The 23,334-nt window shown below is 35.9% G+C and overlaps 1 protein-coding gene across 1 annotated transcript in view; it reads right to left on the bottom strand.

Annotated features, from left to right (window-relative positions):
* The window catches only part of ZFAND3 (zinc finger AN1-type containing 3), a 135,171-nt gene that overhangs the window by 41,740 nt on the left and 70,097 nt on the right, over positions 1-23,334 (bottom strand). The window contains exon 4 of the mRNA XM_030235827.2: positions 5,485-5,664. Within this exon, the coding sequence (XP_030091687.1) occupies positions 5,485-5,664 (180 nt within the window). The remainder of the gene's footprint in view (positions 1-5,484; positions 5,665-23,334) is intronic.

The following is a 23,334-nucleotide window of genomic DNA, read 5'->3' as shown; positions in this document are numbered from 1 at the left end:
TTCAAGCATTCTTACAAATTCCCAGGAAAAAAGTGCATGCATTGATATTGACATATATGTATTTTGTGATAAATATTAAAAAAAGTCAGATTCAATGATAATCAAATTTAAAAATTGAGTTAGTTAATTTTACATTAAAAACAGTACCAAAAGACTATTTGTAAATAGGTTCTAATGAAAACAAGGCTAAAAATTAAAAAATCCCAGACAATGCAAAACAACTTTTACTGTTATCCAGTTTAATAAAAGCAAAAGCCTGAGAAAATAGCTAGTTCTTGTTCTGTGGCATAGAAACCCAAAGATGTCTACATCAAAAACCAGACAGGTGCTTATCTTGTATTAAGGATGTGTCCACTCTTGCTTTGATACAAGACACAAAATTGAGTACAATGAGAAAGAACACATGACAATCTTGTGAGTTGATAAAGAAAATTAGAATTATTCACCATCACCCAGCTGCATGTTTCTCAGTTATGTTTGGGTATAAGTTTAATTTAATACTGAGTCATGTGGGTCACGTAGGTTTCACTGTAGCCCAGCACAATTTTACCAGTTACTGCATTCTTTTGAATCAGAGAAAAACACAGAAATTGGTATCATTGAGAATAAACTAGGTTAGCAACAAAGTAAATTACTTTCTACAACCATTTGTGACAAGCAAGACAAAACCAGGCAGCTAGCTTGGTCTGTTTATACATTTACTAGTTACAGAAGGGGCTATGCATATAACCTTCAGTCAGAGATTAGCCAAAGCACAAAGCTCCCCATTGACTGACTTAGGAAAAAAACAAACCAAACTCAAAACAAAACAAAAACAGAGCCCCCACCCCCCAGGAAAAAAAAACAAAACAACCCAACCTGAAAAAACTCAAAACAAATGAAGACAGGAAGTACAAAACTGACACCTACTGCAATAAGCAGCTGAATTCTTAAAGTCAGGTCATTTAAAAAAGTATACAATGAATAACATCCAAGAACAACTGTCATTTTAAAAATCACTCTCAGCAAAAAGCACAAATTGAAGTTAAGGATGTCATCATAATAACTCAAAATATGAAGTATTTTCAGAGCAAACATAGAAAAGCTGTCATCTAGAACTCTACTCACAAACCCAGGCAAAATACAAAAACCATGAAGTTGTTATAAATTGGTAGAAACCTTTTGCATAGTGTCAGAGAAAGGGCCATTCAGCAAGAAAGAAGCAAAGAAAGAATGCACTTGTTTATCCATTCTTCACAAAGTTATGTTGAAAAAAATGACATATATTTTTATTTTATTCCAAAGAGAAAAAATACCATTACTTTTTGAGTGCTATAGCCTATGTGGCTTTTTACACAGTCATGCTTCAGCAAGCAATAAAATTCAGAGTATAAACATCCAATAGGCGCAGTAGGAAAAACAATCTCTCACCTTTCTGCCAGATATCACTTATAGAAGCCTAGTGCACCTTTGTCTCAGGACCAGTACACTTAATGTACATTAACTTCACTAAAATTACTCCATCATTGGGAGTATTTCAGTGCTTCCACAGCACACAAATGCTTAATAAAATAAGCAATGTTATAAAGCATTTTCCTAATCTTATCTTGCAAATTTAAATGTTCAAAACAAAGGTGTTTTCATTTTGATGTGCAATGGCTCAAATTCTGAAGGGTATACAGAAACTAGCCAAAATTTAGAGGCATCCAGTCATGAAATACCTTTGTATTTGGCATCTAAAATTCAGCCCACAGAGAGGTAAGGTGTGGTGAGTGATCATCACCATTTTTCTGGGCTGAAATCTCCAGTGTATTTTCTGACATTCACAGAAGTAACGATCTTTGTTTACCTTCTTATAAATTCTTCAACACAGGAATAAAGAGCATTTAACTCTTATAGAAATAGCAGATATTCCTTTTGTCCTTTTTCAATTGTGGTTCTTGCTATTCAAGAAGGCCAAGAAAAGTTAAGCACACAATTAAAATAAAATCCTGTCATCCGAAGCTAAAAACTACTGAAATACCAAATCTGATCAAGCTGCCACAGTCAGTGTTCTTCACATTGACATTTCTCCTGTCACATAACAACACAGTTAATTTCAAACCTGCACAGAACCAGCTTTAGCTCTGCTCATACAGTGACAGAAAAATGATGTGACAGCCCCAAAGAAAGCATTGAAGGCCTGAAACTAAGCAAAATTATTCCATGTGCAGTGTGACCTTTTCTCTACCAAAATACATAGAACCTTGCTTAATAAGCTGCCTTTTTTTTTTTTTTTTTTTTAAAGAATGTTGGTGGCTGAAGGTAAGGACATAGAGAAGTGAGGGCCATTGTCAAATCCATTTTTTCCTGTGTGCTAAAAATAATCAAAAACCTTGCCCACGCAATATGAAAAGGAAATCTTTGACAGAGGAACTGGCTGATATAGTGACTGATGATAAAATAACTACCATTAAGAGCTCCTAAATGAAAGGAGGACATGGAAGGAAAAATGTGAACAAATTAAACTTATCTGCACATAAAGTAGCAGCAAAACAAAAGTTAGACTAATTTAACTACCTGTTAAGAAATGGATCAGTAAAATCCATGCAGCTGTAAACTAACTAGAGCTATACCAATATCAATATTACTCTTTGTCTGCAAGTTTATTTCAGAAAATTTACTGCAACTGGTGAAACCTGAAAAGTTTTGGATAGAAACAGACAACTCAAGAAGTATATGTGAAGGGGGGAAAAAAAGGAATTCCATAGAATTCCCCCCTCACAGAACATAATTTTTAAAAAATTAATGATTAGTAATATATCATAAAAGATCAAACACATGTGAAGGAGGGGGAAAAATACTGAAGTTCTGTCATTGTCTCTGGGTATAAATTTATAACACACTTTTGTTGACTGTAATATTGAGAACTACCTTTCACCTATAAGGGGAAAAGATATTAGAAGGCACAGCAGCCATTGTGGTAGGTAACTCTTCAGAAGTGAGGCTGGTGGGAGATGGAAAGTCACTACAACCTGGCTGCATATGTAAGACACTCAGGAATGCAAATGCAACTCTCACATAAAATCAGAACAGTAACAAAAAAACACACAAATACTTGCATGCTGTCAAACTGAACTCTTGCAAAATATAGTTTAGGAAATTTTCTCTTATATAATTCATTTGTGATAAAAGGAAATAACTACTTAAAGACAAGTACAAAAACCCCTTCACTTTCTCTGATACAGAGTATGAATCTTACCACATGATTTCTATGGTTTTCTTCAGTTGTTCTAACATGAATGACTTTAATTGCCTAAATGACTTGCTGCAATTTTGTCCCCTCTGTTTACCCTGTGAATTCGAGTACTGTGGCAAATGCCTTGATGCAAGACTCTCCTCAAAATCTTGAAAGGAAAGAGAGGTGAGTGGAATGAAATATGAGGATCCTCCCTGATTAGATCAATTTTCCCACACTTGGATAAGGATGACCACAGTGACCCCATACAATGATTTCTGGTGAATTACCACAATTCCATTCGGAAGAGAACACAGCTGTACGTCATCACATGCAGTGAGAAGTATCAGTCTTTGAAGAACACAGCTGTCCTAAGAGCAGAGCATATTTTACAGAATATGCTGCAAAATAAATAAATATTGCACAGAAAAAGATAACCTCAAACTAAAATCTAAAAGACATTTAAGTCTGGGCATTCTTCATTAAAGGAAAGAATCTTGCACAATGAGGTCAGTATCCATCAGAAAATCTCCATCTGTACATAATTATTTCTGATAAATGATATTAAGCTTCATTAAAGAGGCAGTGAGAGGGGATGTGAGAGAAGGCAGAGCTGTAAATAAATCTCTCCACTGTATTTCACTTAAAAACATCCCAGCAGGAAGTCATAAAGAGAGTTTTTTTAATAGGCAATATTTTCAAATGCTCTGCAGGCTGTACTGCCTAATATCCATCAGGTTCAGTGTATGCTGACAAGCTTGCAGCAATTCTCAACAAAGGACACTATTTAATTTCTTTGCCGTTTCTGTAATCACCTTCCCACTTACCAAATCTTTCTCAGTCACAACAGAAACACTTTGTTGTAACACAATTTCAGTTCTACCTGAACAAATTTTCAGGAACGGTGACCCAGTAAGCACTACAGAAGCACCCTGTGACACTGGCTAATAAGCGAGTGAGGCGCTCTAAGACCCCTGCACTGTGAAGGCCCAAATGTGATGCTGAAGCATAATTTGCTTTCCTGAATTCCCCGGGAAGCTTGTTTTAAGGCCTTGTTTTTACAGCAGGCTACAGGTTTCCCCTGAAGAAGCAATGAACAGAAGGAAGAGATGGAATGGTGGTCAGCAGCAACTGTGTACACAAAGCAGAGACAAGAGTTACATGGGCAAGTTTAGTCTTATGACAAGAACTCATCATAGAACACCCACATTTGAGCACTTATATTTCTCACATTAGTCTCAAATAAAGAGATACAACAACATCACAGTTTAAAAATTTTACTTTAGTTAGTCCAATACTTTGTCCACAGGCAACCTGCATAATTAAAAACTCTTCACACCTGTACACAGAATAAATACTAGGACTACTCAGCAAAACCATCCTAAGCAAATAGTTAACACAACTGAAAGCGAGATGTTTTAGTCCTAGTGCTTTGTCAACATTGTTATTTCCAGCAGTTTACTAAATGTTCAAGAACCAGAGGAGCTCTTGCAAATTTTCTACTGAAAACCAAGCATTTTCTTGCAACGTGTAGATCTATTCACTAGCCACAACATAAAGTAATCTCAGCTCAAGGGGGGTTTCTCTCCATTGAGCACCTTCTAAAAGAAATCTACAACTGGAGAAAAATGTACCTACAAATTACACACTGGAGCTTAGGTTGTAGAATGCAGATTTTACAACTCAATATATTAGTTGCAAGATGAACTTTATACAGAGGTTTAGAATAATTTAAAAGTCAATTTTATCACACTGTGTTTGCTAAGCATTCTAACTTACCTTCAGGGAGAACTTTTGCCTGACAGTTCAATAAAGACAAAAGATAGGTCATGAAAGAATAGATAAATTATCACATGAAAAAAGTTATACACAAGTAGCAATCTAGACAAACACGCATTACAGTCAGTGTCCTGTATGGCTACAGTAATTAAAAACCAACATGTTTTAAAGTCAAATTTCATAAGATACTGGTATTGATGCTAGAATATACATACATACAAATTTACCACTAATGTGAGAGGGAGTTTCTCACAATTAAATTCTTTCCCACGCATCAAACGGCTTACATACACATGAAATACAATATATCAAATGTAAAGTTAGTTAAAAATTCCTATTTGTTCTTCAGTTAAAGCCATCAATGTCTATTTTGTGAATACCTTCTAACCTTCCTCTTCACCCCAAAAGCCAAGCAAATAATTTCCAGAGGAAATCAGTGAAACATAAACCTGAGAACAAAGCAAAAAGTTTATGCCTCCTTTGCTTCCACTTAGGACTCGTGCACTTACATTCCTCTTTGCTCGGTGAAGTTACATTCAGTTCTGTCAAAAGTTGCTGGTTGGAGTTAGCGGCCTGCGTGGTTAGAGAGGTATTGCTGTTGTCACTGTTCGTTTCCCCAGAGAACAAATCTGACTGGCTGTTGCTTGTGCTGGGAGTAGAGTCATCATCTGGCTGTTTCTTCTGGAAATCTATCAAAACCAAGATTTTATGTGTCACCACACTTGCTCACTCTAATCATCAAATTTTATGCAACAACCCCCCTGTAATAAAAATAAGCTCAAAACACTGCCAGAGGTATCATCACTTTGATAAACACTAACAGTGGCCTTTGAATATTTATTTCAGATTTAAAATAACTAAAAAGTTATTTGTTGGAGAAAAAGCATTTTCAGAATTACACAAAGGTTTTGTTTCCCCAGCCACCCAAGAGCATTCAACAGAAACATAAAGGGAGCAGACATCCAGTGAGGGAAGAACCAAGGCATGTAATACAGCACTATGGGAATGTCACACTTTTCACTGCAATTATACTAAATCCCATCAGAAATAGTTTTGGCAAAGCCACTGTAGACAGCTACAGTGCCAGATTAGCATGGAGAGCTGGTGAGGGATTGCCTCTGCATCATTGGTTTATGGCTATTTGGGGTGAGAATGTGTGGGAGGAAGTGGGTGGAAGCTTGGGGTCTGTTTCCTCCTTCCTTCACTTACTCCAACACTGGCACTAAAAGTTGCCCACTGATCTAAGAGCAGAGAGTTAGGTATGGAAAGTAAATCACTAAAAGACATTGAAGAAGTGTACAAACAATTTGGCTTCAAAGTCTTCTTTTTTTATCAGCAAATGCCAAGTCACACTTGTCTCCAAACTGCCCCCATAGTCCAAATCCCATGTGTTTGACAAATGCATCCTCTGGCTTACCTTGCCTCCAAACCAGATCCAGGTTTGAGGGGAAATATTTTCAATTGCAAATTCCCCACTGAAAGCTTCTTCCCACATGTGCAATCCTGATACATGATTGATTATAGCATTAGTCTACCAGCTACACAACTGGATTTCAGTCTGGCATGCTCTGCCTCTGAGAAGCGCACCTGCCAACCAAGTGAATTTTGGTTTGCTTAGCATCCAGTTCTCTCATGTCTTCCTTGTAAAAAGACAGCTGAAGATGAAGTGCACCACCACTTGGTATCTAAGTACATTTTTTCTAAATTACATACAAGGGCAGAATTTATCCAATACATAAATAAACAGATAAATCAATATTTGGTTGCTCATTATTATGTCATGACAGAGAAGAAAACAGAGCAGTCTATAAATATTTGCAGATGATGATGTGTTAGAAACACAGGTTGCCAACATGACTCACTGGGACTGGGAAGCACTACAGTCAAACAGTCCCTGAATGCTGATTTAGGATTTAAGTGATTTGCCAGAAATTAAGCCTTAACTTCTGCTGGGAAAGAGTCAGCCAGAAGTCCAGATAGGAGAAGAGCAAGCTCAAAGCCAGGGAGGAAGAGGGGGAGGATGAGGATGAGGAGGGAGAAGTAGGCAGACAGGAAATCATACACCTCCACAATACAGCTCTGAAAAACTAGTAGGAAGCTTTTTGTCAGGGATGAGTTACAGGACTCAGGAAGATGTTCTACTCAGGCCTCACTAGGTATCAACAAAGTCTAACCCACAGTGGGCTTCTGGATTTTATTTGTGTGTTTGTGCAATCAAGAAGGCTTCAGACACTTTTCTGCACCAGCCACAATCAGGCAGCTGCAGCAATTTTAACAGTTCAGAGCTTCTGCAGCAGCAAAATCCACCACGGCAGCGAAATGCTCTTTGCCTCCCTAAACCCATGACCTCCTGTTCAGAACTAACTTTTACTCAGACTGCAAATCAATTAGCTTTCAAAAAAGTTTTAGCCTGCTCAGTTGAGTGGAACACAAGAACACGGCCTGCCCCTGTTTTAGCCCCTTCTTCATGACAGACAACAGTACTTGAGAAAAGCCTTAAGACTGATGATCCCAAGCACCCCAAACACAAGAACTGTAACTGAAGCTTGCCTTTGCATGTCATCCATGTACTGGGGGGGCATTTCGCTTCTGTAAACCAGGACTCTCATTAACACAAATAACTTGCAGATCACCTTGCTCTTCCTGCAAGCACCATAAAAGTTGGCAGTATTTCCAGGAGAGCGGAGCCTGAATAAATCCAGCTAAGCCTTAACTGCTTAACAAATAAAACAAAAATACACACATGATACAGGCTAGACCCTGGCAAGTTTTGAAAGGTAAGCTTTATTCTGATTAAAATCAGAATGCAATTCTGTTGACAGAACAATGACCTCACCTAATAATCTCAACAAGGAAAAACCAGAAAGAGGGTTGGCAAGACATTAATCACCATCTGCAGAAGTTCCTATTTAATTGGAAAGGCATGAGAAACACATTAATTTAATTTTTAAAAATTTTTCCTGAGACTTTCACTATACTAGCAAAATCTGTGCCAAAAGGCACAAGAGTCACCCAAAGTCCATGAAACATGCACTGTCCATTCCTAGTTAATGAAATGCATCTTTGCAATTTTTAACACAAGTCTTCTCCATTTGTTAGAAAAGATGATTTCTTTTTCCTCTCAACATTGTCTCCCTTTGTCCACTGCCTTCAGGTTTGGTGGGTTTGGTTTTTGGGGCTCTTTGGGGTGGCTGTGGTGGGGTTCTTTTTGTTAAACTGAAAAGTATCCTCTTGTTAAAAATATGGTGGAGTCAGCATCAAAATAACACATGAAAATTTGCTATTTTCTGTAAATATGAGAAAATAGTAGATGGAAAGATCTATCAATAAAATGCATGAAATACTGTCAATAAACTATCACTGCTTGGTAGAAAAGCTGCTAAGAATAAGCAGCTGTCAGCTGCTTCAAGCTCCAAAATCCTTTCGCTTTGTTGAGTTCAAGAATTACACACCCAGGATCTCAAATAGTTGAGCAAGAACAGAATATCTCAGAGCTTTCATGCTCTGAGATATTAATGCTAACACTTTTATTTTTTGTTGCTTAGTATTTCTTTGTAAACAAAACAGCAACTATGTGAATGGACAGACATGATTCAGTCACTTCATATTCTATATGTATACAATGAATTCTAATAGCTTAGACTAAAGGAAGGCAAGAAGTTGCATTTGTTTCCAGACCTCAGGTAAGACCTTCTTTTGCAGGACAATCTTTTGCCCATTTTTATTAATAAGATAACATTAAGAATGAAAGCCATTACCTTTACAGCTTCTGATTCTAGCCCATAAAACTGGAGCTGCCACACAAAATCACTCTTTCTGCACAGTCCAAAACCTTTCAAGGTCAGGTGTCCAGTTACTGTTACCAGGTTATGGTGAGCAACCTGCAAGAGCCCATCTTCCCAGCATATTCATTTCACCCATTGCCTCAAGATCAAATATTTAGGACATCCAACCCCTTCCACCACCTAAAAAACTTGATTCTATGACAAAGAAATCAGACAGTCCCAGTTCTAGTACATAACCTTCTTTAGCCATCACTATCGAACCAAACACTGAAGAAAATCTTGAATTCTCGACTTTTGCTTAACTAAGGGCTCTGTGACTAAGCAAGAAATGACCCTTCACAGCTTCTGGCAACTTCTGTGATTACAATCAGTTAAAACTTAAGGCAATGGTAAGTATGAACATTATCAGCATATCACAAAGGGTTTCTTCTGATGAAGACAGACATGTCAAAGTACTACATGAAATGACTTAACACTAAGCCAGACTGTTTCTTCATTTGAACTCCTGCTATGACACAAGAAATCACGCCGTCTCCAAAAATCTCCTTTAGGAGATCTTATTTTCAGAGTCTAAGTTACAAACAATTCCTATTCTCTGACCTAAAACAGATGTTTCATTAAAAAGAATAAGTTCATTCAAATATATGATGGAAGAGGGTCAGAGTAAACAGCATGCTAAGGGGAGAAAATCAGAGTCTTTAAAGTAATTATTTTAACCAAAAGGTAATATTATACTTCCTTACTCTTCAATCCTACAGTTCCCATAACATAGCAATGTGAGCAAGCAAAAAGGTTATTTAGAGAGTGCTAGCTTCTTACACGGCATTAAATGCACAGTCTGCATGATTTTTTTATTCCCAGAGCAACTCGTTCTTTTACAGATGTTGGTATAACATCAAATGTCTCCAGTCCATTAGTATCCCAATGTACACAACAGACTTACAGTATTCTTCTCAGAAAACAATTCCAAAATTAAAAGAAACTGCTTTCTAAGAGTACTCCATGGGAAGTAACAAATGTTACGACATTGAAACTGCTACCGTTAAATCTTTAAGTTATGGCTTTTTTTTTCCTTCATGTGTCTGTTCACAGAACTGAGAACAGAGAGGCTGCTCACATATGGCCAGGGAATAGTACTGAAAAGCCCAAAGATTTTATTTACCTGTTGAGAACTCTTCACTAACTTCTCTGGTTCACAGCTTACTGAAGGCATTTCAAGTGTCATTCATACATAACTACTTTTTGCATAATAAAATAAGGTGAGATGGATAAAACTTTCACTTTCAGTACATACTGAATGTAATCTAGAGTTCAATAATGGTCTGGCAATAAAACTCCACTTGGAAAGAAAAGTTTTTGCTTTTATCTTTTTAAATAACATGCAGACAGAAAAATGGATTAGCCCACTTGGAGAATAAACACGGATATCTGGCTATTAGGGGAATGCACCATAGAATACGCACAAGCACTTGCATTAAAAGGTGACAAACAAAGTCATAAAAAGGTATCAGAGGTATGTATTAATTATAGTAAATTATATTTATAAATATATAAATAAAATATGTAAGACTTCAAATTACAAAATTACAATTGCAGTATATTCTTGTATGAACTATCAACAGATCTCAAAGTTTTCACAGTACAAAGTACTAAAAGAATTAAAGAGTAAAAATACTAAAAAGGTGATTTCCTGTAAAACAACTTTATTTAGAGTTATGAGCATGTATGATACAGGAAAGCTATTCAGCCTCTTAGGGGTTTTATTCATAAATACAACCTTTTCTCTTTTTTTCAGCTTTTTTCTTCATGAAGAAAAACTGAAATGAGTTCTTTGTGCTAGGTTATCCTTTATGATTGCTATACTTTTTAAATTTGCAGCACATTATTAATACGTTTCAAGTAACACAGCTTTGCATATATTTAGTTTTTCATAAGCATTTCATTGTCTTTTAAAATAAGCAGAGAAGTATTACAAAGGCAAAACAAAAAAGATGCATCTGCAAGGGTGGCAAACACTGAGACAACACAGCTGCAATTACATGCATTTATCACTCAGTAATAAGGATCAAGGTATATAACACCACCTTATTTGTAAAATGTACACAATGTATCAATATTTTGGGGATTTAGCTTGGTTGGGGTTTTGTTGTAGAGTGTTTTGCTTGTTTTGGTTGGTTGGGTTTTTGATGCGTGGGAGGAAGTTTGATGATGATGTGTTTTGACCAGGTTTTATCTCAAAAAAGACACTCCTTGCTTAAAGATGACATTCCATAATAAACCTTATTTCCCTTGGCTCAATAAAATGATTCTTCCCCAAAGTTACACAAGAACCTCTAGATTTGACTACCAGATTTTGCCTATTATTTAGCAAGAAAATTCATGAATAGCTAATAAGCAAAGACTATCAAGACAACAAGCATAAGATTGTTAGAGATGACCTTCAACTTAAGATTCAGGTCATTATTATATATGCAGACATGTTTTTAAGGAAGGAAAATGCAGTTTTGTACAAAAGAATCTACAGCAACTGTATTAACCAGGCTTATAACACATTGCACGACAGACATGAAAAAAATTGCCGTCTTTTACAGCATATGATCCCATCATTTTCAAAGCAGTTGTGAAATCCTAAATTGATGAAATAGGAATTTCATTATCATCTACAAAGTATCCCCTGAGAATGGCTACCCCACAGAACAAATACTCCTTGCTCTGCCTGATAATGACAATTTGCTTACTGTAGCTATTTCAGTACAGGAACAAGGTCACTGAAAACTTCTGTACCCTGGTGTCACAATTCCCATTCTTACATAATGTAGTAGGCTTACATTATTCCAACTAAAATTACATTATTCCAGAAAATTCACCAACATAAAAGAGAATATTATTGACGTTTACAGGATCCAAAGTGCTGAAGCCATCTAAACTCTTATTTTAACAATCCACTTGAAATTTCCTGTTAGAGAATCCCTAAGATCCACAATTGGCATTTATACTTCAATTTCTTATAGAGCACATACAATGAAAAAGCTCTACTTGAAGGTACTGTTACATTGCAAAACCTAAAACCAGTGAGGGGCTGGCTTATACAGCACCTGCATCTGGTAAAACTAGGACATGAAGACAATTTAATACACAACTAATTGACATTCTATGGATTCCTGAATCTGTATCAAAGGGTATTGGTAATAGACCAGTGCAAGGGTAAAGCATGAAATTTAACTGAGGAAGACAAAGAAACCACTCCATCATGACCGCAAGAAATATTTGATTTTTCAAAGATACGTGGAGTTGGGTATTTATTAGGAAGGGCATATACTAGAGTGGACTAGTAAGAGTGGGAGCTTGTCAAGGACTCTTACAATGCTCCTCTGCTAAAGATGGCAATCTCAACAATTTTACCAACTCCAAGAAACAAGACAAGGAGCTCCACTACATAACAGCCAGGAAAAGTAAAATTCTGAAGCCATTTGAAGACCCATCTGGCACTTAAAAAGAACAAACATTTAACATGATCTGAGGGTAATACAGCAGAGATATAGCAGAATTAACATGGGAAAATTTTTTAAAAGTACCTGGGGAAAACATCTAAGCAGCTGTGATCTGTATAATTTGCTCTCAAAGACAACTTGGAAAACGTGTGACGTGGGCGGTTTACAACAGATGAGACAATTCTAGAAAATGCTCAAAAATGCAAACATAAAACTGACTAAGAGCAGCACACAACCCATAAAAACTGCACCTCTATTATTCCCCTAAATTTTGGTATGTTTATCACTAGAATTTTTCAGTGTTACTATGTTACTATCCCTTCATGAAACAACACATTAGTAAATGTACAAGTTTGAACTAAATTCAGAGTGATGAGACATCAAAACTCACACTCCTAAAGGGGGAGAAACATTTGCTCTGGTGGAGGAAACTGACCCATGAACCCATAAACCAAGCACTTTGCAAAAGCAGCAAGTCCTATGAAACAAACTAATGAAGTGAACTTTTCAAGGTGCGTTTATAATAAATGAGAGATCTTGAAAACTGGATTGTTAACTGACAGAATTTAATTACAACTCATATTTATTCTGGACACATAGGAACTATTATTTTAATAAAAGAAATGTTTCAATTAGCTTTTCTTATACTGGAGCTATCTTTCAAGTCACCTTACCGTGCCCTTTCCAATATCTAGAGAGAACCTTCCAATTTCAAGACACATGTCTATTATTTTTTAATTAATTCCTTCAGTCTAATTTATGTGATTCCAATTAACGTGTACATTTGCCTCATTTTCTGTCAATAACAGTCACATTTATGGTTCAGGCATTCCCAAATGTTTGACTATGCCATAAATTGACAGGATTTTCACAAGGGACCAAAGGCCTCTGCAGTAGATTAAACCTTGCTTAGTAGTAAACCACTCATCAGTTCCCTCGCCCTTATCTTCAGTTAGGGCACCTTAATAACTACCAATACTGAAACTCTCAAAACATCTCCCAGAATCACTTATTTATCAGATTCTTTTCCTTTGAACAGCCCAGAGGCTGTTCTAGAAGAAAAGGGAGAGCAGGCACTCCCATTTCCTGGCCTCATTTTCCCAGAGCTAACCAAATACTTTGAAAAGTGTGTCTGTAAGGAAGATTTAGTATTTTCTCACTATTTAGGTTTTACCACCAAAGCAATGAATAATGAAGTATAAGGGGTAATCTTCCTACTCTTCTCAATCTTACTGCAACCTATGCTTCTTGTTGTAATACAGGTCTGCCTTTCATACAAAGTAGCTACGGGAAAGCCTGGAGAGCAAACTCCCAGTCTGACCGTCCTCAGTTGTTGGGGCAACAACTTGGCAATGGTTAAGAGTTTATATGAGCAATCTGTAGCTTCAATAATCTACAATAATATGAAGAAAACTGAAGGAATGTTTTAATCATACTCACTGAAATCTATCTGACACCTTGCTGCCTTAACCTCAAGCTCCAGAGCTTATTAGCTATGCAAGGAGTCCAGAAGCTTAAGGGAGTAGCTGTAGAATCCCACTTACTATCCCCTCCACCACATTGTATAATCATATAGAAATGCTGGAGAGTAGTGTTCAACCTGCCAGCAACAAAAACGAACAAACAAGCAAAAAACTCCAACAAAAAAAAAAAAAAAAAAAAAAACCAAACCAAAAAAACCCCAACAAAAAAAACCAAAATCCAACAAAAAAAACCCCCAAAAACCAACAAAAAAACAAAATCCAACAAAAAAAAAACCCAAAAACCAAAACCAAGAGCTCAACGACAAAGAAATGAAAAGCTGACTTAGGTTTACAAATCCCAAAGCTCAAACATTGCGAACTCTCCCTAGTGGAGGTTGCCACAAACCACCATGTTACATTAAATTTTGACTAAGGAACACCATAGCTCAGAAACCAAGTCTGTACTTAAGCATACCATGCTGATTCTCAGTAAAGTTTAAATATAAATATTTATTTTCCAGTCTTTTAGGAACAAAAATATCAGACAGAGACATCGAATGCCTACATAAAATAAACATTGCTTGGGTCTCTCTGTGAGCAACAAAACATGATGAAGTTTTGAATTAATAAAAAAGTTTCTTTATTTCTTATTAAAACTGTCTTTTAGAAGAAGGCATTAGAAGTGTTGAATATGAGTCAAAGATAACAATAATTTTCATTATTAGCAAATTGGTCCCAAAGAAAAAAGCTGAAACACATCTCAGCATTTGAAATTGGTACAAAATGGCTACAAAAAAGTAATCTTTTGAGTTAATATATGAAGTTCATGGATTTTTAAGTGTTTTCTTACCTTAAAAATGCTGACTACTTTGTTATTGAAAGAAACTAGAGAAATGTAGAAAAGTAAAAGGAATAGAAAAACTGCTCTGCTCAGAATGTTGGATTCCTGTCCCCTCAGTGGAAAACACAGATAAATACACTGCTACTCAATTCACCTTATTTTTAAGTAACAAAGACATGAGAACTTAAAGCATCTCTAATGATGATGAAGTGATCCTTCTGCTTGTCAGTGCTGGAAGGATCATTGCTGAAATTGCTTAAAACACCACTCTTGTCTGTCTATGTCTGTATCTCCATATTAAGACAAAGTACAATAAAAGAAGTGTAAGAAGAAAACAATCCTTTTGCTTCTCATATCCATGATTTGTCATTTGATGCGATCTGACTTCCTGTGCTATCACTTCCAAGCTAACGCAGATATGGAAAAATAACCTTTCACCAGTGGAGTTTCCAAAGCTCTGGCTTGCAAAGGGTTGTTAGCTAGCACAATAGGCGTGGAATCCCTTAAAGGGGAGTCTACAGCACCAAAGCACCAACCTGCAAATCAGAGCAGTGATGTGCTGACCTTGAACAACGCATTAATTAAATGCTGGTAATGTTGGGATCCTGCACATAAGAGCGGGCTTCTGTAGCCAGTCCTCCATGTCTAAAGTTTTGTTTCTCTGAGTTTAACAGTGTCACAGTCATGGAATTAGGACTCCTACTCATGAAAATGTCCCAGATTTTTTGCTTTTCAACTGGAGCCTTGGAGAAGATTTACAAGGTTTCACAGGTTCTTTATTAATGACATACAAAAAAAAGCTAAAAGCATTTTGAGTGTTCAGCCTGGATGGAGGGGATAAGAGCAGGTTTCACTATGCTGAGAAAGAACAACAGGAAAAATCATTATAAAATGCTTACTAAATAGAAAGGAAAATGAAGATCAAAAACGTTATTCTCACACATTCTGCTAGTTTGCTACATTTTCTGAAGCATAATGGGCACAAAAAGCAAGGAACTAAAATATGTCTTCAAGAAGCATTTTAGAGCATTCTTGTTATGCCTAAACAGAGCTAGAAATAACGATTCTACAGGCTCTTTGGGAGCTCACATGCCTGATTGATAGATTAAACCCAACCCTAGTCAGCTGATTTAAAAAAAAAAATCTTTGAAATAATATGTTTCTTGGCATTATTACCCTACAAGACAAACTGTTAACAGCAACCCTTCTCCTCCAGTTAAGGTGTCTAATTGCGCTTCAAGTACAAGTAATTATAGATATTTCTTTGGAAACTAACTGAGGACTGGCACATGAAATCAGACCAAACAGTTAAATATGAATAAACCAAGAAATTAATGAAATTTTAAAAACGAGCCAAATGATTGCTAGAAGCTATGAGCTGTTTCATGGATACTGTTCTGGTTACCTGCTTAAAGCATCAACACCCATAGAGCCTATTCCTACAGCCCAGCAAAAATGGCAAAATGCAACCAATCCCAGCAGCAAGATGGGAGGAGAAGTAAGTATGGGTTACCTGAAAAATTCAGAGTGAAGGGGGTCAAGCAGCCTAAACCTCCCCCCATCATACCCAGGCGGGAGGAAACTATATATGTGATTCAGTTATCTTTTTAAAAAGTTCTCTTAGCTCTTCAGTAGCAGTGGCATTCCCACCATGAAGGGTCCAGTCACGGTGTGACCAAGCACACTGAACTGTAGTATCTACCACCAGAGGGAGGTGTTCTATTAGGCTGCATTATCCAAAACCTTCCTTCCCTGCATTGATTTCTATTCTAATCATCTTCAGCAGAAAAAAAAGCTTCCTTATTTCTGTAAAGACACTTTTAAAGCGTCTCTTTTTATGTATATCAATTTTAGAATAAGTAGTGCTGTGGCAAATTTGATTATTTAACAGAAGCAACTTGGTAACTAAATCCATTCTTTTCATCTCAAACAATCAACAAAATCTTGATCCTCTTTCTGACACATAAAACAAAGACAGCAGAAATTCTCGTCTTCCGTATGACTGGGGACCATTACAGATTTTGTTTCCAAAACAAAAACTTCTACTTTCTTCAGTGAGAAGGGAGAAGAAAAAAAAAAAAGAAAAGAAAAAAAGGGGGGAAAAAAGCAAAGTGGCACCACCCTGCTCTGCAGCACATTATCAAACTTGAATGATAAATTTAAAATTAAATAGGAGAAAAAGAGATATAGTTGCAGAAGCAAGATTGATGTCCTTTCATCTTTGGTAAATTCTGCTGTATAAATCTGTAGGAACAACCAGTAATGTAGATTTTTAAGAGACAAAGGAGTGGTACCAACAATGTCTAACTGCAAGAATTTAATTTTGATAGAAGTTTGAGAGGACTGAGGCAGACACCTCTGGAAAAACAAGAACATTCAGAATGCCAACACTAGCAAAAAAACCTGACTATAATATACAGTGCCTAAATGGCTCTCTTGAAATACCCATTTCTACTGACTACTGTGAGCACCTCACCTATGCATGGAAAAAAAAATTCATCTCACAATCCTGCCATCTTGCTTTACAATTTCTCCTGTTCTGCCTAAGTAATAAAAACCAACCCCCTGTTTAAGGAAAAAAAAAAGACAAGTGTTGTATGTTTCCTACAGAGCTGAACAGATAATACATGCAACACTCAAACCAGCAAGGAGAAATGCAGATGAAAAACAGAGAATGAGGACTTCCTCTATCACTTCAAATACAGGGTACACCAATATCAGTCTTCAGGAGTAGAAATCTGTCATCCATTACATTGACTATTTCTAATTAAAGTCTGCAAGTTCTTCAATATATGAACACTAGATGGTAACTTTTAACAGGACAATCCCCAATGTTAAATCTAATCTTGCTGGAGAAACAGAAATACATCTACGAAAAAAAGGGAGGGAGGAAAGCATTTACCCATTCAATACATTTGGCTTGGAAACAGTGACAGTAACTAACTTGTAATGCTCTGTGACTGATGTTCCAGTGTTTGTCCTCATCTAAAATGCTTTAAGGTAACATTTCAATCCTGCCTAATTGTCTGTGCATTAAAATATCAGAGGCAAACAACTTCAGAAGTTACATTTCTGAAGTACAGATTTCATTCTCATAATCATATACTAGCACCATAGTGACATATACAGAACCAGATACATTTTAATGCCTAAATATAATATAAACTTCAACAAAAAATATATTTAGCACAGGTAAAAATGAAATAATTTTTTTTTCTACATGGGACAGGAGCAATGGAACCATTAATTTTATTCATACTATGGACTTGGGTTATCTCGAAACAGTGGTTAAGTGCACAAAAAGATGCTTTATATGTTTATTCAAATAAAAAATAGGCTGCACTATATAATCTGGAAGATAACATCAGGAAACATCTGTCTTTCTATTAGTAGTCCAAGGTTTCTGTAAACATTAGTACATTGACATTCACAGCAAGTAACAGTGGCAGCTCAACTGAAAGCAGAAGTAAAATGAAGGGATTTCAGGTAATTAAATCAATCCAGAATCAAATATTTGCATTTTTCTTTTCCTAGAACTAAATTCCAAGCTGGTGCATGTTTTCTCCAAGACTTTTAATTAAGAAATTAATTTGTAGACCTGCATCCTAACTATACTGATATGCCATAGAAACTCAAACTCTGAATCTTAAATCTTGTTTCATAAAGGCAAAGGCAAATCATCTGCAGATCTCCTGCACTCAATTTCACAGACTCAAGAGAGATGCTGGTTATGCCCTATCCTCTTCCTGCCAAATTCAGCAATGACTAAGAACATATTAGCACTACAAACCTTCTCATATGAAGCCCATATATTCAATTCCATCAACATACTCCCTTGCTAATTAATTTGTGACCTCTACAACGCACTCTGGGACTTCAATCTATAATCTCCTCCAGCTTCCAGTTCAGAACATAACTCAATCTTGACTGCAACACTGGTCTGGCTTCCTGCTTCCTTCATTTCCAAGTTCCCCAGGCTATACTAGAATGTGTCAGCTACATCTGAGATAAACAGTATGATTACAGAAGCTGAACTTTCAATTACAAGATTTCAAGACCTCATATTTAATTTAAGCAAGAACACTCATTTTTATGTTTTGCAGACATTTACAGTAACAGCTGTGCTACTTCTGCTTTGCCTGGTCCGTCTCAAGTTGAATTTTGCTATATTAAATTACCAACAAACCAAGTTCTGGTTGTAATGCTACTTTAATTAGCATATTAAAATTTGCACATTTAAAAGATTTTTTTAAAAACAGAGACAAATAAATTAGTAGCTCAGAAAGGACCATGGTGGCAGAGGTGGCAGATGAAATCCAAGCATCTGTAGTATATTCAACTGGGTTAGTTCAAGCTGCTTTACATTGAACTGCACACCGTTTAGAGTGGAAAATGCCACATGCTGTATGACTGAAGGTCAAATTAGTGTTTACTGTTGAGTGATCTTTTCAGCATTATCAAATACACTTTCAAGTACCGTTAGTTATATTTTCATAACCATTTTTTAAGGGTATCCAACTGTCTTTAGAGATAGAGAACAGCTATACATAAGGAAAATTAAGCTACTAGCCCAATTTCATGCTGGAGAGGCATGACAAACTTGGGAAACCAACATACATTTCAAATTTAGGAAGTGTTTCTTTGTTGAGTATTTTTAGAAATTTTGAGAACAGCTTGCCCTATTTGCTTAGTCTGGCACCTTGGTCACAACTGGTGAGAGGGTGCTGATTAGTCATAGCTTTGGCTGGCCCTGTACAAACATTATTTTATTAAAATAATTAATTATTTAGGAATTGCTCACTTGTGCACAGGAAACAGTATGAAGAGAGCAAGCAACGTTGCAGCAAAAAAAGGAGCTGAGGAAAGAATGACAGAAAAGAAATAATACAGTTCCTAACTGTATACTGTGCGAAGAACTCAATGTCACAAATCAAGTAATATGAAAAATCAGAAAATAGCAATTGTGCTTGTGAATTGTAAGTCTTGTTGCTTTTATCTTGCTTAATTATCTTAATCCTTCTAGACAAAAAAATCCTGTTTTTAAAAAACATTTTTGAAAGGGAGATCACCCAGCCCTTCTGAAAAGAAACAGCACTTGTAACATTTTTATAAACATAACACAATACTTAAGTAGCTTGTTACTTTGCTAACAGCAAAGTGACTAACATAACTTTAAATGTAGTAATGCCACAGCTGACATGTAGAGCTTTTCAGTTCCTGACTTTTGCTCTCCTTTTCCAGAGAACCCTGAAGTAGCTCATTATAATGTATAGAAAAATTACCGCTGTCTGATTCTTGAGCTACTTTCTCTTATTCTTGCTTTATCAAACCTGAAATCTCTTTCCTTCTCCACACTCCCTCAAAAAAGTAGTTTTAGAAATGTGAATCTTATGCTCCATGGTCAATTTAAAGATGATTTACACAGTCAGTATTTCCCACCAAACTTGCTTTACAAGAAAACTACACAGTCATATTGATTCTCCTGGCAATGCCAGGAGAAAAACTGCATCAGTCTGAAAATCTGCAGCAGCCCCTCATGTTGAAGACATGGCACTCACCTGAAGTATTTTCAAACTAGTTTTCACATCAAAATTTGGTAGCAGAAAAGTAGTGACTTTTTTAAAAGCATTACAGTCACAAAGATGGCTAGGACCAGGCTTGTCTGTAAAATGCTGGATTCTCAAGCTTTTTGTTTAATTCATGCTAAAGACTGAGGCAGACATTGGCCATTGAGGAGTGATAATTGTATGTGCCCAGAAATGACATTGCCAGCAGCTTCTAAATTCAAGACTTGTGTTTGTGATTTTCTGCATTAGCTGCATTCTAGGTTTCTTTCAGTGCTGTAAAAGGTATTTTTATTGTAGTGATACATGTCTTTTCAACATTTATTTTTAGGGAGCAGTATCAGATGTTAACCTGATGGACACTTCATGCATTTTCTTTCCCCTCCTTTTTGATAATATGCCCAATCAAATGATATCTTAAAGACATTATACAAGAGGAAAGTTAAGACTACTGTAGGTTGTATTTGCATTGTCTTCTCACGTGAGCAAAATTCGACGTTCCTTTTCTTTAGGTCATTCTCTTACTTCTGTTATCAAGCACAAGGGATAAAAAAAACCCCATGGCTAGAAGCAAATTAGAGCAACTTTATTCTCAACCTGCTGAGAGAGCAAACACATTAACACCAAGCAACTGCAAAGCAGTCCCAATGCAGCTGAATCCTGTCAAAGCAGAGCATGCCAGAATTATCACATTTAAGAAGATCTGAAAGTTCAGTAAAGGTACAGAGCTATTTTTCTGCTGTTCTCAACTTGTTCTCATAGTTTCTTTAGGGAAACAAATCTCAGCCTGCTATTGCGATGCTGAGAAAGGAGAGTTTCTATTCTCTTTTTTACCTGTTCAGTGACAGCAGAATGAAAGGCTTTCATCAAATCTCATGTGGTGAAGAACAGAAAGCTGTAGCTTTCCACCTGATGCCTGATTAGTACTAAAATATCTTCAAAGACATCTGCTTTTAAAAATAGAGGTTGGTAGCACAGCCTCTCTACATTAATACAAAATTGCTGTCTAATTGAAGTTCAAATGAAAGTGATCCAGAAGTGCCAAGCTAAAACTACTCTGCAGACTTTTGTCTTGCTTACAAAGTTTTACCATTTTTCACAAGAAGAGGAGACAAACTCTCTAGATGTGTTATGTCATGGATCTATCACTGATGCCTAGAAGTTCCCTGGGGACCTACACTTGCTCAGCTTTTCAGAAGCCGTCAGATGTGTAAAGTCTATAACTATGAATTTCTGAAAGTTTTAAGTAAGAGGTTACAAGACTTGTTTAGGCAAAATGCAACATCTAGTCTGTATTCATCTGCCAACAACGTATTTCTGGAAATACTATCTGAGATAAATAACTAGAATTTGCATCAGAAAAGTAAAGAACAGTTGCTATTTCTTGCAAATGTTCAAAGTATATAACAACAACTTATGAGGTTTGTTTAAAAACACACCAGACTAATGAATAATTGAATTATGAAGTGATTAGAAATCTGTAGATGCAAATGAAAAAGCAGCCAAGATTATAGCAATTTCACATATTTTATCCAACTAAACTGTAAGTGCAACCAAAATATATTTATTTGATATTCTATTCAGCAACTACATATAATGAGAGAAAAGACAATAAACAGAGAATGATTAGCTTCACCATAAGAGAAAAGATGCTCTTTAGGTATCATGAACCTGAAAGTAATTTTATCAGAAAATAAAAATTAAAAAGAGATATTGCAATAACAGCATGCAATTTACATACTGCTTTTTAAAATAATACTTGTCATCTTTAAGAAAGCACTCAATAGTCCTAAGCTAATCAAGATTCAAAATTATTAGAGGAATATATATATATATATATATATAAACACCAAGCACTCACTAAACTATTTAAAAAACTAATTAAGTAACAAAAATTTCTAACAAAAGCACATCTACAAACAAAATGCATCTAAGGTAAATCTATCTTAAATCTAATGGTATTTATGCATTTATGCTGCTCTCCTAAAAATGATTCAGTAAGAACAACTTTTGTGAGGAAACCCAGCAGGTCCATTATCATTTCTGTTGTCCCTGCAGAGACAGCAGGCTGGGACCCATTTCCTCCTCTAAACTCTACCACATAGTCCCTCTTTTCAAATGCAAATGTTGTGTGAGAGCACAACTATTTAATTCACCCATTTAATCCTCTTAATACTTTAAATATGCCAGAATATGGTCACAATGAAGAAAGCTTTTCTCTTGTGGCACAGTATTACCTTTATCTACTGTATTTTAGTATCTATTTTTCATGCTCATTCACACTAATTAGGGCTTTACTGAGCAAGAAGGTAGCAATTACTGTGTTCTCTAGCCAGCATAACATTGCTTCTTCTAATCAACATGTTATAAAAAGACAAGACAAAGAAAATGACAAAAAAAATCCTGAAAACCAAAAAACATCAAGTTATTTTAATCAAGTACCATGACAGGCAGTTATTATCAGACACTGTGATACACAGTATACTGTCAAACTACATTCTTAGTAAATACATGAGCTAGAATTAGAAGACATGCCACTCTGCCCTTTTTAAAATAAAAATCCATACTCATATGCAAAATCTGAATTTTCTCAGAAGTGAAAAGAAGAGCAAAGAAGTGCAAGAGAGACAACTTGCATTAGGCTTCAAAAATCTCTACTACATAAATTATTTTAACTGACTTCATGACATCTTATTACTGATTAAGAAATCTTCCCCTTCAGTATCTATTATTGGTTGCAAAGTCTCTGCTAACAACAGTCTTTATATAAATAATACAAAAGCAGACAGCTGTGAAAAATTTTATTCTTCAAAACTTCATATTGATTTTCTGTGACTTCACCTATTATTATATAAATTGCTTTAGCTACAGAATTACACCAGGATTTTAAATCTTTGTATGTTCATTAATATTTTATGTATTTGATTAAAAGGGATTTTAAAATTATATACTTTCAAAGTGTTTTATATACAAAAAGTATGCTTTAGGAGATTGTGTGTCAAAGAACTCTGCAATGGAACTTTAAGATGTTGAGGAAAACAAAGCCTCCAAAGTGCATTTTATTTCTGTTCTCTTAATTGCACCAGACTCAAAAGAATGAGGTAACTTCCCAGTTGCCATTCACTGTTTCATGACTTACACAATTCATCTGCAGATTTCTGGAATTTGAGAGCAATGTAACTATTCAGAACATCTTTTGACATTTACATTTAACA

This window comes from Serinus canaria, chromosome 3, assembly GCF_022539315.1.
Source record: "Serinus canaria isolate serCan28SL12 chromosome 3, serCan2020, whole genome shotgun sequence".
Lineage (NCBI taxonomy): Eukaryota > Metazoa > Chordata > Aves > Passeriformes > Fringillidae > Serinus > Serinus canaria.
Note: the sequence above shows the minus strand (reverse complement) of the source record. Positions and strands in the feature narration are given on the sequence as shown.